At 48.9% G+C, this 15,393-nt stretch overlaps 1 protein-coding gene across 3 annotated transcripts in view; it reads right to left on the bottom strand.

Annotated features, from left to right (window-relative positions):
- Window positions 1-15,393, bottom strand: part of SNX27 (sorting nexin 27) — a 990,538-nt gene that overhangs the window by 574,550 nt on the left and 400,595 nt on the right. For all 3 annotated transcript variants that reach the window (XM_069650534.1, XM_069650552.1, XM_069650543.1), the window contains exon 6: window positions 1,098-1,176. In XM_069650534.1, coding sequence (XP_069506635.1) covers window positions 1,098-1,176 — 79 coding nt within the window. The remainder of the gene's footprint in view (window positions 1-1,097; window positions 1,177-15,393) is intronic.

Genomic DNA, 15,393 nt, shown 5'->3' with positions numbered 1-15,393 from the left:
TTCTGATCAGGATTACTTGAATGTATGTTACTCTGGTCTAGCACTCCTTCCTTACCCCTCCTTAACCCTATATGCATTGTGTCACCAGATAGTAGACTTGCATTTTAGTATTACGAGTTGTTTAGGTCTGAAATCACCATAACTGTTTTTCTAAATGCACTGGATCAATTACTGTGTGTTATGGGTCAGGCATAGTATTTATTTTTACCTAATGGTGCTTCTATATGTAATTTGTAATTAAAGTGTATACAATTCAGTATATCAGGTTGGGTGTTTTTTATCTGTGTGTACCAACTATACTTTCCAGCCCTCCTAATGTTAAAGCCTGACTGCTCTGCCACAGCTACTACCCTTAAATAGGTCTGGAATTTCTATCTGGTTGGAATACTGAATCCCCTCCCCACAGGGTTGTGTAAATATATCCAATGCTGACCAAGTAAATTCCCGGAGGACAGTTCTCATTACGCACTCTCTCGGGTAGGGGTGCGGGGCGAGGGCGTTCACCAGGGAAAGAGTTAAAAGGAGGACAACCCATGACACCAAAGCAACAGAAGTAAATCAACTGAGCGAGGTCAAAAAGGCCTTACTGAGCAGCCCAAAGAACAGCCAGAAGTCCAAATGCATAATAGAAATGCTGGGGGCAAAATGGAAGTCAATGGAGGAAACTACTAAAAAAGTTGAACATCTGCAAACACAAGTATGTCTGAAAAAAAATAATAAGTGGGGGCTCTGTGAATTGTACATCAACCTAGTCCCATCAACAGAATAAAACATGCAGATTTAAGGGAAGCTAGCCCCTTGCTGTCCACATCATCGTGCTGTGGAACTGCACCCTGAACCCTTCCGATTTCCTTGTAGTTTCTGGAATTTGAAGGATGACTATGACCCAAATGCAATGCCTTTACATTGCTCATCCCAGTTGCTAACCTGCAATGGAAATTGGTTATCTTTAAATGTTAAGTGACCATTTTTACAAGTGAATGTGGAGCTCCACAGGCCCACAAGAAGGTGGTTTAACACTCGGCATGGATTCCAACAACATACAGATGCTTACGGTTTGCTCAAGGAAAACGTTGCTATGCTATGAAATAACTCACCAAAAGAATGGTTGATCACCTCAAACAAAGCAAAATAATGGGATGTGATACCATCCATTCCAATCTTGGCAGCCACGGCCTGGAAGAAATAAAGAAAGAATCACTCATGAGAGGTATAGAGGGAGGTTGATGGTTTACAATCTGTCATACTCTAGACATTAATAACTAATGTGCAAGTATCTGGTTTTAGGGGCTCTTATCAATGAAGAAGAGGTGAGAGATGCAGTGGGAGCTTATATAGGTGCAGTTTGACGTTTATATGGTTTAGTATGCCTCCCATGTACGTGGACGCACAGGAAAAAGTGATTAAAGGGCTATGATAAAGTTTAAAAGAAGCTTTTACTGTCACCTCAAATGAAAATGCTACCTTTTCACTTTTGGTTGCTCTTTTCGGGCCATAATGACAATTTTCCCATCCCTCCACATTGCTTCAAACGACCAACACTTCATTAAAGAAGTGAGCAAACCCAAAAACCAAAACATTCAATTTTTGTCTCAATTTGCCATTACGAATACAACCTTTGAGGAATGCTGAAATGTGCCTATTAAGCAGCATCTCAAGAAATAGCCTTGTCCCCACCGGTCCCTACTCATGTGGGGCATCCATGCCGTCAAAGGCCAACGCATTGGTTAAAAAAATGAACCAGGGAGGGGTGGAGGTTTAAACTTACCCTGATGCAGGTGCTTTAAGAGATGAAACCTTCCCTGGTGGCAAACGTCCCAGAAGACATGAGGTAACCTAAGTGACCAGTGCTCCACTCGTTAGCATGGATGACAGCATTTTGGAACGGAAATGCATTGTTTTGGGAGAAACTGATTTAGATTTGTCTGTATTTCCATTCTGCTGTTCACAGAATACAAAAAGGACAGCACTCCTATTCAGAGGTTGTCACCATGTTGAAAGAGTTCAACCTCAACTCACAAAAGTTTTATCTGTGGGACGACAAGTTCACTTCGCTCTATAAACTTACACCAACCTTTGTGTCAGTGCAAAAAGAACCTTACAGCTACTTTGAAGGTAAATGCATTTTTTGATGTGTGCATCCTGAGGTTCAATTCCTGACAGGGTTATCTCAGCCCTCTAAAAGCTCTGCATGAACATGAATTTTAGACCAGTATTGTTGCTGGCTGTCGCTGACCGATGAGAACAGGCTTGTTCACAATTCTGCAAATTAAAAAAATATGTAATTTCTGTAGTATAGCTCAATATATTGCATTTTGCTCCCCAGACACCAGCCTTTCACTTTGTCAGTGTCCTCTAAAAGACAACATAGAACTGCCACGAACTGACATTGCTACTTAGTGTACACATTGACTATATAAAGTTCTTATTTTCTTTTATTGTCTATAGATCAAAAGTACTTGCTGTACCTTCTGCCTGCCCAATCCTCCATTCACCAGAAGGTTAGAGCTGTGCTACTCGGCCACCCTTACCCTTGGAGAGCATTGTATACTTGAAGTAATACCTGGTTACGAAGCGAGTTGGCATGAGCCTGGACCATGGCAACATGTTATGAGGATTTTCCCTAGAGACTAAGGGACAAGCCACATCTGATTCAGCCCAGAAAATGTACAACAAGGTAAATTCTGGTATCCTCTGTTCATCCAGCTGGTGGTGGCTGAGCTCTTCACGAAAAAAAAAGGGAATTGAACTCTAAGATAGCAATGTTAAGAGAAAATACATCAGTATCATAATGGCTACCAGACTAGTGCATGGGGCTACTAATGCGGCAAAAGGTCTGAACTCCTGGAAAAGTCAAAACTAAATTACAGCTGCCACCACCCTACTCCACAACACACTTTTAGGATGATAGAATAACTTAGAAACAGAATGGATTGCTTAAAAAGCACCCTTTCACTTGTAGCCACACCAAGGAGACTCGAGCTGCACATCACAAAGTGTTACAATGACAGTGGAAAGAAAAGTAAAACAAGATCAAAAAGAGCAAACGCAATGGTACCCCTACAATGTAGGTCCAGAGAATCCCAAAAAATGATTTCTACCTCTGGTCTGCCTGTGCAAATCTCCCAGTTCACTTTTGGTCTGAGATTTTCCCAGTTTCTGCTGATGAGTAGTTAGAAAGCCCAAACTTTAGCGTTTGGTGGGGTAGACCAGGATCAACTTGGTAAAGTGATAGAGCAGTCAGACTTCCCTCTTCAGAAAGGAATGGGGTGGCCATGAAGAAACGTTTGTCAATCCAAAAGCGCATAAAAGGTTCACACAGTATATGTACTAAAAACAATACTCTTAAGCAGAAGCAAAGCATTTTAAGTGACATGCAGGTTTACAAGCAGGTACAAAATTAGGCACAAAAGACACCAACCATGATTAAAGTCAGTAGGAAAATTAATTATACAGGTTAGTACAAAATGATCCATACAAGGATGTTAAGAGTGAAGAGCAGTGATTTTTACACATTGCAAATGTATATATAATGAAGTTGTTCAGCCCTCCACATCTACAGTCAACTACCCATTGCCTATTGGCAATTGACTCTTGCTGACTAAGAAATGGTGTGATGTATGCATGTGACAAACAGGGTGGGGAATAACTATGTAAGGCTAGTAGCTTGCAAATGACAATCTTAACGCTGAGGTAGGCAGTAAAAATACTTAAAGGTGGCCTTTGTGGCTGCTTTCTGCAAAGTCGGCTTTCATTTAGACCCCAAATCGATTATATAGGGTAGTACAATTTTAATTACTGCAAAAAGGCTTTAGATAATGAGACACTGCGACTTTTACGCAGAAATTATTTTTACAAACTCTGGCAAGTAGTAAAGAAAAAACTAAAAAAATTGAGTACTTTGAAAAACTCCTGGGCCACAATAGGAACAGGAAGGCAATAACTAGTTATAAATATGGGTCTCAAGTTATTTTATTTAGAGAGTTTTAAAAAGTTTAGAAATATTTTTCTATAGCAACCAAAGCGACAGTCAATAGATCAGCTTGTGGTTATCAGTAAAACCTAATCATTAGCAGCATCACAGGAGCGCTACAGACAAGGACACAGATATACAAGGGCACATTCAGGTTACAATAATATTATGGGGAGGACAGTGATGCTTTGGTGGAGACAAGGGACTGGAAGCAGATCAGTCCGTGGAAGAATAGCTGTAGGAGCTGCAGTCAAGATGTCCATGACTGAGTAGGGAATAGATTTTTGTTCCAGTCGTAGACAACCAGGCAGGACCTAAATGGAATGAGCACAGGACTTGAGGACAGCTGTTTGCAACATATCTGAGGGAGCAAGAGTACGAGACAGAGTGACAGGAAATGAGGGAGCGGGTGTGCCGAGGAGGAGAATCTTAGTCTTACTGGCATTAAGGCAGAGATCATTGGCGCAACACCACTACTGGATAGCAGACAGTCAGATGATAAAGGGAGAAGAAATGGCTGAAGGTAGCCTGAAAATTAGCCGAGTGCCATCCGCATAGCACTGGAAGTTGGGGCAGAGCGCAGCAATACGGTGGGCAAGAAGTGGCAGGTATTGGTTGAACAGCCAGGGAGAGTGGTTAGACCTCTAGGGAACACCACAGGTAGAGATAGAGGCGAGGAAGGACCCAAGTTGAACCTGGGAGGGTCGGTCAGAAAGGAAAGAAGTCAGCCATGCCAGGGCCTGACCAGTGATCCCCAGGTTATCACGGAGACGGTTGAGCAGGATGGCATGATTCACCGTGTCAAAGGCAGAGGGGAGATAAAGTAAGACAAGGACACAGGGGGTGCTAGAATCAAGGTTGGAGAGCAGGTCATCACGGATGTTCAGGAGAGCAGTTTCCATGCTTCTGGCAGCTCTGAAGCCAGATTGATGATAATGCAGACAACCAACAGATTCAGTGTGAAGATTAACCTGGGAGAAGGCCAGCTTTTCCAAGAGGTTGCCCAGGAAAGGAATGATGGATGGCGATAGTCAGGCAGGACGGGTCGGCAGAGGGTTTATTAAGAAGATGGTGCATGAGAGGGTACACAAGGGAGTGCTTCAGAGGGGGAAGGAAGACTCCAGTGGCAAAGGATTGGTTGCAGAAGTCGGCCATGGCAGGAGCCAGGGAGTCGATGTGGTCCTTAATGGTTTTGGAGGAACAGGGGTGAAGCTGTTTTGACGAGACCTTCATAGATCAGACTGGTCTAAAAACCTCATCTGGGGAGAACAGGGGAAAGGCAGAGACGGGGGAGGAGAGAGGGCCGCAGATGGCCAGAGGAAGAGCAGGGAGAAGAGGGAGGTGGGGAGAGGAAGCGAGAAAGAGGACAGGCTGTTCTGAGTTTTAGAGATGAAGTGAGAAGCCAGGCAGAGGGCCTGGGAGGTGACAGGAGAGGTAGAGACTGCAGCAAGATTGGCCAACTCTTTGCAGATTTAAAAAAGTTTGGCCGAGTTGTTAGATGCTGCGGGGACGTGGGCTTGGATGTGGGCTCTTGGTGCGTACAGAAAGCCAGTATTGCCTTTGGAGCAGGCGGCAGGCCAGTTTGTCAGAGGATGTACATGAAGCACACCATTTCCTCTCAGCCACACTGCACCTGAGTTTAAGGGCGACTAGGTCTGAGTCATACCAGGATTTGCACTTGGCTTTGGGCTTTGGGCTTCAGGCGGATCCTCATGACAGGGGCAAGAATGTCAAGAGTATCAGATATAGCAGAGTGGATCATGGAAGGGGCTGTGTCAGGATGAGAGTCAGCCAAAGGGGGATGGTGGTGAGAAAGTGGCGGCGAAAGTCTCAATTGACACGTGCTTCATGAGTCGGATGACCGAGAAGGTGGGTGGCAGTGATAGAGTTCACTTGGCCTGAGGGGTAGAGAGGGTGAGCTGGGAGGAAAGGAGAAAGTGATCACTCCAGGAGAGAGAGAGAGAGAGAGTCGCGAAAGAGTCCAGAGGAAGGACAGGAGGCATCCAGGTGGATGTTGGAGTCTCCAAGAAGCAGTTGAGTGGTCGAGACCAGGAGTGAAGAGGAAGTAGGAGATCTGACCAGGTGGCCATTAGATACAGTAAGGGAGGTAGGGGAGAGAGGGAGAGGGAGAGGGAAAGCTTGTGACAGAGCTGGCTGTGAACCATGTCCCAGTGATACAGAGGACAGAGGTCAAGTTCCTTCAGAAGGCAGCAGATGTCGTTAAGTCTGACAGCTGAGCGAGAGTTAAGAGAGTGGCATTATGGAGAAGGTTTGCATCCTTGAAAGACTTCTGGGGAGGGGTATGAATCAGGGGTACGCCCTGCGGAGGTGTAGAAGAAGCCGAAGGGGGGGCAGAAAGGGAAGGAGGAGAGGGCAAGATAGCCAAGGAGGTGGCAGCGGCAGGAGGTGAGGAAGCCGTGGAGGGGAGAGTAGGGACAACAGGAAAAGAAAGGAAATGGATGAGGCGCGGGAAGCGTCCTTCGAAGAGGAGAAGGTTGGCCCGAGGGCCTTGGACCAAGACGGTACCATTCACAAACATTAATGCTGACCTTAGAGGAGTGGAAGGATGCCAGGAGGGCCTCCCACCGGGTGCCACCATTAATGGGAGAGGAGGAGAAGGGAGAGAGCACAGAGACCATATGTAGGGTCCATAGGTCTGGTGAGGGAACGACAAGAGGATGTCAGTGAAAGTTTGCCTGGAGGAGGCACTGGTATAGTTGTCAGTGATCGGGAGACTTGGGTTGGAGACCAGGATGTGCTTTTTAAACTTCATTCTACCAGATTTAGTGAGCCGAGCAGAATAGTCAATAGAGAAGCAGTTCGAGAAAATAGGAGAGCATCATAGAGTAGGTAGGGAGAGGGAGAGGGGGAAGGGAGAGGGAAGGGGAGAACACTAAGGAACAAGTTACTTACCTGTAACTGTTCTCCATCATGGGTCTGGAATGGTTTCACATGCTCATGAATATTCCCCTGTCAGGCTGGGAATCATCAGTTCAAAAGTGAAAGTGATTTTTTTCCTTTACTGTCTTTCTCCTAACAACCAATCACTGGTTTCTGGGTCATACTGCCCCCAGCCAATGACTACCCTCTACCTAAGCCCATCTTCTGGCAGCCATCTTCAGATTTGGTAACACGTAAAGTGGCAGTAAGACCAAGAGAAGAGCCGCATAGGAGTAGGCGGGAGGGTTCGCATGTGAATCCATCCCAGACCCATGGTGGAGAATACCAGTTACAGGTAAGTAACTTATTTTTTCTCCAGCATGGAGTCTGGCATGGATTCACATGGTCATGAAGAAAACATAGCAGTACACACATGCAACCACGGGAGGTGGCAAGGGTCAACGTTAAGCATCTCAACGTTAAGCATTTCTTAACTACCTACCAGGCTCACCTTCAAGCGAACAGGTTGCGCAGCACTACCTGGCCGACTCTGGACTCCTCCCTGGAACCCCTGTCTACGCAGTAGAACTTTGTGAAGGTGTGCGTCAACCTCCACATAGTAGCCCTGCAGATGTCAAGCAGGGGCACACCAGATAGGAATGCCGTAGTTGCAGCGATCGTTCTGGTCAAATGGGCTCTCGGACGGCCAGACAACTGTCTGTTTGCCAACCGGTGACAGTGGGTGATGCAGCCGGAGAGCCACATGGAAATGGAAGCCTTGGAAAGGGCCTTCCATGGTTCACATGGCCAAAGTTCACAAAAAGTTGTGACGTCTTCCGAAAACCCTTTGTGCGGTCCGTATAGAACTTCAGCGCTCTAGCCACATCCAGCGAGTGCAAAGTCCTTTCAGCCGGTGACAAAGGCATCGGGAAGAATACAGGTAACACTAAGGGCTTGTTTAGATGAAAGTCCGACGGCACCCTGGGCATGAAGGAGGGGTGCGTCTGCAGCACTACCCTTGTCTCGTGGAATGTCAAATAAGGTGGTTTACAAGAGAGGGCCAGGATCTCTCACACTCGTCGTGCGGATGTAATGGCCACAAGAAAAGCTGTTTTCCACAACAAAGATTTGTGTGGCGCCGAATGCCTAGGCTCGAATGGAGGACCCATGAGCCTAGTAAGCACCACAAAGAGCTACCACGCCGGGGCCAGAGCCTTCACCTGCAGGAACAAGCGAAACAGTCCTTTGACAAACTCCTTGACCAAACGATGCGACCATAAGGATGATCGTCCAGGAGATCTGGTGTAGCGGGAGATAGCTGCCAGATGAATCTTGATGGAAGCATGGGCCAGTCCTACCTTGGCCAACGACAACAAATATGGAAGCACCTGCAGAGCAGTGACTCAGAGGGTCGATCTTCTGAGTACAGCACCAAACAGCTAATCTCTTCCATTTTTGCCAGTAGCTTCTGAGAGTAGACTATGCTCTGGCCTTGGCGAGCATCTCCTTGCAATCCGCTGGAAGATCGTAGCCCCCAAACTCTAGAGCTGCAGGAGCCAGGCCTTCAGGTTCAGCGATTCTGGATCATGGTGCAGAATTGCGCCCCCTTCTCTGGCGAGAAGATCTGCGACCGCCGGAAGCTTAATTGGAGGGGACGCTGACATGTCCAGAAGGTCCAAGTACCATATCTGTCTCGGCCACGCCGGTGCGACGAGGGTCATCCTGCACCGGGACCGTCCAAGTTGATTGACTAGTAGAAGACGCAATGGAGGGAACGCATACAGGAACAGATTGTCCCAGGGGAAAAGAATGCATCCCCAATGCTCCCTGGCTGGGAAAACGTGCTGGCGAACCTCCCGCACTTGGTGTTGGTCGCTGTCGCAAACAGATCGATCTGGGGATTGCCCCATCTGTGGAACAGGAGATCCACAGATGGGGTCCTGCTCAAGTGCCCACTCATGGCAAGCGCATAGCTCCTCGTTAAGAGTCGGCGACTGTGTTCTTCACTCCTGGCAGATGAAAAGGGATGAGTAATATCTCCTAAGGTCCTGCACCTCTTTGGCGAGTGCCGGGGATCTGGTTCCCCCTGCTTCTGGATGTAGAACATCGTGGTGGTGTTGTCTGTGAAGACCCGTACCGCCTTGCCCTTGAGGGACGGAAGGAAAGACTTTAGGGCCCAAAACACTGCCCGCAGCTCCAACATGTTGATGTGCAACGTCTTCTCCTCCAATAGCCACAGGCCTCTTGCATGAGGATTTTCGGTGTGCGCTCCCCATCCTTCCAGGGAAGCGTCCGTCGTGACCGTCTCCTGATGGGGTGGGGTCTGGAAATCCACACCTGCGGACAGATGTGCGTGCACTTCCCACCACTATCGCTCGAAGGAAACTCTCGTCGACCGTGATCTTGTCCAAGAAGCTTCCCACCACTTACATCCAATGAGCATCGAGGAACTCCAGAAGCGGACGCATCCGTAGTCTGCACAGCCGAATGAGGTATATGCATGGCGACATCATGCCGAGTAGGGACTTGATGGACCTCACCCTTGCGACCTTCAGGGCCAACAGCCATTTTACCTTGCCTAAAATGGCCGCTACACACTCCTCCGACAGACGCCAGGCACAACACTGTGCTGAGTTGGGTTGCCAGAAACCATGCATCCTGCGATGGAATCAAGCAGGACTTTGCATAGTTCACTAAGAACCCAAGATCCGTCAGGAGTCGGACGGTCCTCGAGGGAGCCAGTCATCCAGGTAAGAGTACACGTCGATCCCTCGCAGACGCAGCTGCGCCGCCACCGGCACCAAGCACTTGGTGAAAACCCTTGGCGCCGACTTCAGTCTGAAGGGAAGGGACTTTAACTGGTAATGATGCCCTTGAACCACGAAGCGCAGGTACTTGCGGTGTACCTTGTGTATTGCGATGTGAACATAGGCATCTTCCAAGTCCAGCGATGATAGGAAATCCCCTTCTTCCAGCTGTCCTAGCACATGCTGAAGAGTCGCCATCCGAAACCTTTGAGACTTGATGTGCTTGTTCAGACGGCGGAGGTCCAGGATGGGCCTCCAACTGCCAGTCTTCTTTTTGACGAGGAAGTAACGAGTACACTCCGGAGCCCCGGAGCCTCTTTGGGACGAGCTCTATCACACCCTTTTTTTAGCATGGTCCGCACCTCCAGTAGAAGCCGGGGACGTGCTTTTCCTGGCAGGCCACTGGTGATATATGGGGAAACTTCCGTTGGAACTACAGGGTGTGTCCGTGGGAGAGAGCGTCCAGCATTCAACGGGTGGTGGAGATGGTCTTCCACACGCTGATGAAGTTCGCCAGCCGGCCTCCTACCAGGGTGCACGGGTGGGGGCACGAATTACACGGCCGGTTCAATCTTGTTTCGACATCGAAGCGCCGCCTTGGGGGCCTTGGCAATGACATCCACCTCCAGACTTGGCACGGCCCCTGTAGGTCTCCTGGGCCGACAAGCAGGAGGGTTGATGGTAGGACGAAGCACCTCCTCTGAATCCTTTAGAAGAACCATGGGCCTTTCCTCCAGAAGTAAAAAAGGATGGCCGTCGTTGCTGAAGCGTGCCTAAGGCACGAGCCGTCTCAGTGTCTACTTTGATGGCCTGAAGAGACTCGTCCACAGTCTTTCCAAACAAATTGTCCCCAAAGGGCATGTCAACACCTTCGACTGAACATCCTGGGAGAAATTAGTGGCCCTCAGCCAGCCTCGCCGGCGAAGGCAAACGCAGCTGCCCATTTGGTGGAATCCCAGGTCGGCAATGTCCATGGCCACTGTAATGGCGTGATCCAAGGCAATCTTGCCTTCCTGTAGGATCTCCAATGCCTCAGCCCTCTTGTCGTTGGGAAGGAAATCCAGGAGGGGGGCCATCTTGAAGCAAAGTTCCCTGTTGTAACGCGCCACGATGGCGACGGCGTTAGCAGCCTTGATGGTCGTCGCTGCAGACTTGATAACTCTTCGCTCCATGGCATCCAACTTCTTCCCCTCGCTGTGGCTGTTGAGGTGGTGGTGGTGGTGGCGAGGGCATTTGCGGCTTAGGCTGGTCCACCGCATCCTCAATGCCCTGTTGCTCCTCGTCCGTCACCTTCTTCGTCACCTTCTTCGTCACCTTCTTCGTCACCTTCTTCGTCACCTTCTTCGTCACCTTCTTCGTCACCTTCTTCGTCACATCGGAATCGCTCCCGTAGGGCCTGCTCTCGACGTATCATCCCTCCTGGAGGATCGGGCGGTTGGTGAGCTCCTCCTCCTCCTCTGAGGAGATGTTCGTGCCCTGGAGGACTACTGCTTCCCCCCCCTTCTCTGCAACCAAGGGAGACAGTTTAGGTGAAACGATCGGCATCATTTTCTCTGGTGTCTTTTCAATGGGCTGGAGAGAGGATTCCCTATTCCCGCCTGGCATGCAGGGATACTCTTGTCTTTGGTAACATGTCCTGTGGATACACTACGGCGGCCTTCGCGAGGGCTGCCGCCACTCCCTCAGTGGATGGTTGGGCCTTCGTCTGGTGCACCTGAGCCTTCACATCTTTGGCCGAGTCCACGGCCTTCACCCTAGGGGTAGGGTCCAGGCTCGCTCCCCCTTGGCCTTCTCTCCAGGGCCAGTCTGGGTCTTCTCCAAGAGCTTGCCCGGGTGGTCCAAGTTTGTCTTTCAAGATCCCGAGCGTTGGCTCATGGTCGAAGGCGCTGCAGAAGCTGTACTCTCCCTGGTCGCCGCGGAGCCCATCGCAACAGCGCTCCCAGAGGCAGTGGCTTGCAGTGCTTATCCTTATGTTGGGCTCCCGTGGCAGGGGCGCCATCAAAAGGTCTTAGAAGACCGCTCAGTTTTCTTCTTCTGGGAAGGGGAGGCAGGCTGCTGGGACTCACCCAGAGCAGGGGCCTTGGCCAGCAGCCACTCGATACGGTTGTGTCGATCGGTCCGCATGCGTGGCACCATCTCCCGACAAAGAAGCTTCGGGAATCCTCCAAGAAGAAAAAGCGACAAAATAAATCGCCCTTGAGGGGCGCTGAAGAATCCGACAACGGGTGGATAGATGGAGCCTAAGGCTCGATTGACTGAAAAAATAGAGCAAAACTCTTACAAAAAAAATAAATAAATAATGAATAAAAAATAAAAAAACAAAAATCGCAAAACCCAGTAAAAGCTCGAGAGATATAGCAGAAGGACTCCCAACACTTGAATGTGCAGTAAAAATCTGAAGATGGCTGCCAGAGGAGGGGCTTAGGTAGAGGGCAGGCATTGGCTGGGGGCAGTATGACACAGAGACCAGTGATTGGTTGCTAGGAGAATGACAGTTCAGAAGTGAAACTGATTGTTTCTTTACTGAGGATTCCGAGCCTGACTGGGAATATTCATGAGCATGCAAATCTATGCCAGACCCCATGCTGGAGAAGCAAGGACACAGGGCAGGGTGCAAGCAGACGAGACGACGACAGGTGAGAAAGTTGAACAAGACGACAGGCGCTCAGATTTGAAACTCTCACAATGCAGTTTTAAAAACACAACACACCTATGTTTTAGAGTCCTGAGTAGTGGGGAAAGGGCCTAGGTTTCATAGTGCAATTTAAACACTTTCCTAGAATTAAAATATAAGAATATTTAGGCAAAGTACTATACCTTGCAGGATAGTGAACAGAGTATAGTAGAAGTCTAAGGGCAAAAGACAGGGGTGGGGGCCTGCAGGTGAACGAGGTGGGATTTCTCAACTGTGCATCTTCTTCGAGGCAGTACAAGGCAGGCGAGTGTACCAGGTCTGCCAACCCGAGCCAGTGGAAAGGCTCACAACAAACAAAGCTTGAGACAAGCCAGGGAAGGGAGACATTCCACTTGGTGTGTTTAACTGCCATATAAAACCTTAGAAAGGCAAGGGGAAGGGAGACATTCTCCCAGCCTTCGAAAACTGTGATAAAGAGCCTGGGGAAGGGAGACATTTCCCAAACATCCGTGAAGTGTCACAAAAGTCTTAGATCAGGGGAACGAAGCCAGACCCCCCCCCCCCCCCTTCCCCCTGGGGTTGTATACCATGCAACCAAGTAGAGGAAAGCCCAGGGAAGGCAGCCATTCCCATGGCACAGCAACATTATTGAGAACATGATACCTGGAGAAGAACAAGTTACTTACCCCTGGTAAAGTTCTTTCGATTGGATGTTCCTCCCACGTATTCCTCATCTTATACGATATCCGTCAGCTGCTTCAGAAAATAAATTCAGAGGATGCGATGAGTCAAAGCAGTCAGCTATGTCCCTTGAGGGCCTCCTCCTCGCAGCTGACTTCATCGTCGGTATATACGGCACTGTTGGCTTCAAATCTGTTTGTACACCTTCCTCATGCTTAATTATCAGCAATCAATCCTGGGCAGTACTAGACTTTGGAGGAGTGTAATGCCTGGAAATTCCACAGCGGGGAAGGTTGGGTGGGGCGATGAGGAATGCTTGGGAGGAACATCTAATTGAAAGAACGTTACCAGACTTGATTAACTTGTTCTTTGAAATGGATTGTGTCCTCCCATGTATTCCTCATCTTATGTTATGCTAACAAAGCAGTGTTCGTTTTTCGAGACAGAAGTAAGAATTTTCAGTTTCAAGATTTGTCATGGATCGAGTATAAGTCCGCTTTCCCAAATCCTCCTTCCTGGCTAGAGGACAGGTCCAGACAAATGCTTTGTGAAAGTGTGGATGGTAGACCAAGTGGCTGCTGCACAAATGTTTTATGGGCACCCCTCTTTGGAGATAATGATATATGATATGGCATTTGTAACGCGCCTATACACAAGTGTTTCAAGGCGCGATAGCGGAAGCTGTTGCCATGCCACTTGTGGAGTGGGCTCTTAAGCCTTCTGAGGGATCTTTCCTTGCCAATCTGTAGCTTCCAGAAATGGCAAGTATTATCCATCTGGATAAATTTGGTTCAGTAACTGGAAGTCCCGGGTTGTGGCCAGTATAGCCAATGAAGTTGATAAATGTGTTACAACGGCAGCGGTATAAGGATTTTGTTGTTGTCCTTCTAGCCAAAAGAAACATCTCCATTACGTCAACCAGGAGGTCGCAATCCTTATATCTCAACCTCTCAGAAACCATGCGCAAAGGTGAAGGTGTTGCGGGGGGGGGGGGGGAAGAGGGTTGTCGTGACCACTGGCTGGAGAGCCCGACACTCCTCTGGTGAGAGAACATCCTCACTTTGTGGAAGACGTTTTGAGTACAGATGGACATGTCCAGAAGGTCTGGGTAGCACGTCCTCCTGGCCCAATCTGGAGCAATTAGGATCATAGCTTTCATTAACTTTCTCAACCTCCTGATCATGTGAAGAATGATGGGGACGGGAGGAAACTTACAGGAGTGGAAACTCCCAGTCCACTACAAACATGTCCCCCAGAGCTCTTCTTCGGGGAAATTCCCTGGAGCAGAACAGTTCGCACTTCCGGTTGACACTGGTCGCGAACAGATCCCCTGGAGGAGTTATCCAAAGGGCGAAGATCTTCAGAAGGACTTCCTGAGCTAGCTCTCACTTGCGGGAGACTGCACTGCCTGCTCAGAGCGTCTGCCGTATTCCCCCTCTCCAATAGGTGAACTGCTGATAGAGATTCCTTCTTGAATTGCCCAGAGCCAGAGCTGCCTCTCCTCTGCACAGTAGGAGGGATCCTACGCCTCATCTCCTGTTGAGGTAGTACATGGCCACTATTTTGTACATCATTATCAGGACATTCTTTGCCCGTACAGAGGGCAGAAAGGCCTTCAGCGCATCAGATTGCCCTCAGCTCTAAAATCTTGGTGTAGTTTGGACTCTGATGGAGACCAACGACTGCCGATTGTTGGCGTGGGCTCCCCACCCCGTGAGTGAGGCGTCCGTCACTATGATCTCCGGCCATGGTTGCCAAAAAGGTTCTCCCTTCAGAAAATTGTCCTTGCAGGCCCACCACAGGAGATCCTGTGCGACCACGTTTGGAACCTGAAGTAGGTTCGACATCATGCCCGAGAATTGAGACCACTGTGTCCTGAGAGCTAATTGAACAAATCTCATTCTCAGGTGAGTCACTGGCACCAGGAACATGCAGGATTCCATGAGGCCGAGCAATCTCAAAATGTCAAATGCCGGAAGACGCTGAGCACTCTGGAATTTGGTGACCATCTGCAGAATGTGTTGAGCCCTCACCTCGGGTGGCAAGGCTTTCCCCCAAGAATGCATCCAAGACCGCTCAGATGAGTTGGAGTCTTTGAGATGGTATCATGTGGGACTTCTTGTAATTGAGGGAAAAATGTATATATTTGGGGTGGGGGGACGTGGGGGATATATATGACAATGCATTAGTTACCGTAAAAGCATTTCTGATGGTTGCATCTGCTTAGATTCACATGCTGTGCATAGGTCCGACATCCAGTGGTCACTGCGGAGTATTGCATTTTGTTTTTCGTAGTCTAAAAGGGGACGTCGACAAGGCGTGTCTGTAACACTATCCCTATAGTGACGTGCGTTGTACCCACAATCCCTCACGCGTCGAGGTCCCTCGGTTTGTATTTTTCTGCCCTGAGGGAGCCT

This window comes from Ambystoma mexicanum, chromosome 1p, assembly GCF_040938575.1.
Source record: "Ambystoma mexicanum isolate Mex_15411 chromosome 1p, UKY_AmexF1_1, whole genome shotgun sequence".
Taxonomy (NCBI): domain Eukaryota; kingdom Metazoa; phylum Chordata; class Amphibia; order Caudata; family Ambystomatidae; genus Ambystoma; species Ambystoma mexicanum.
The sequence above is the reverse complement of the archived record's forward strand: the minus strand, read 5'-3'. Positions and strand labels throughout refer to the sequence as shown.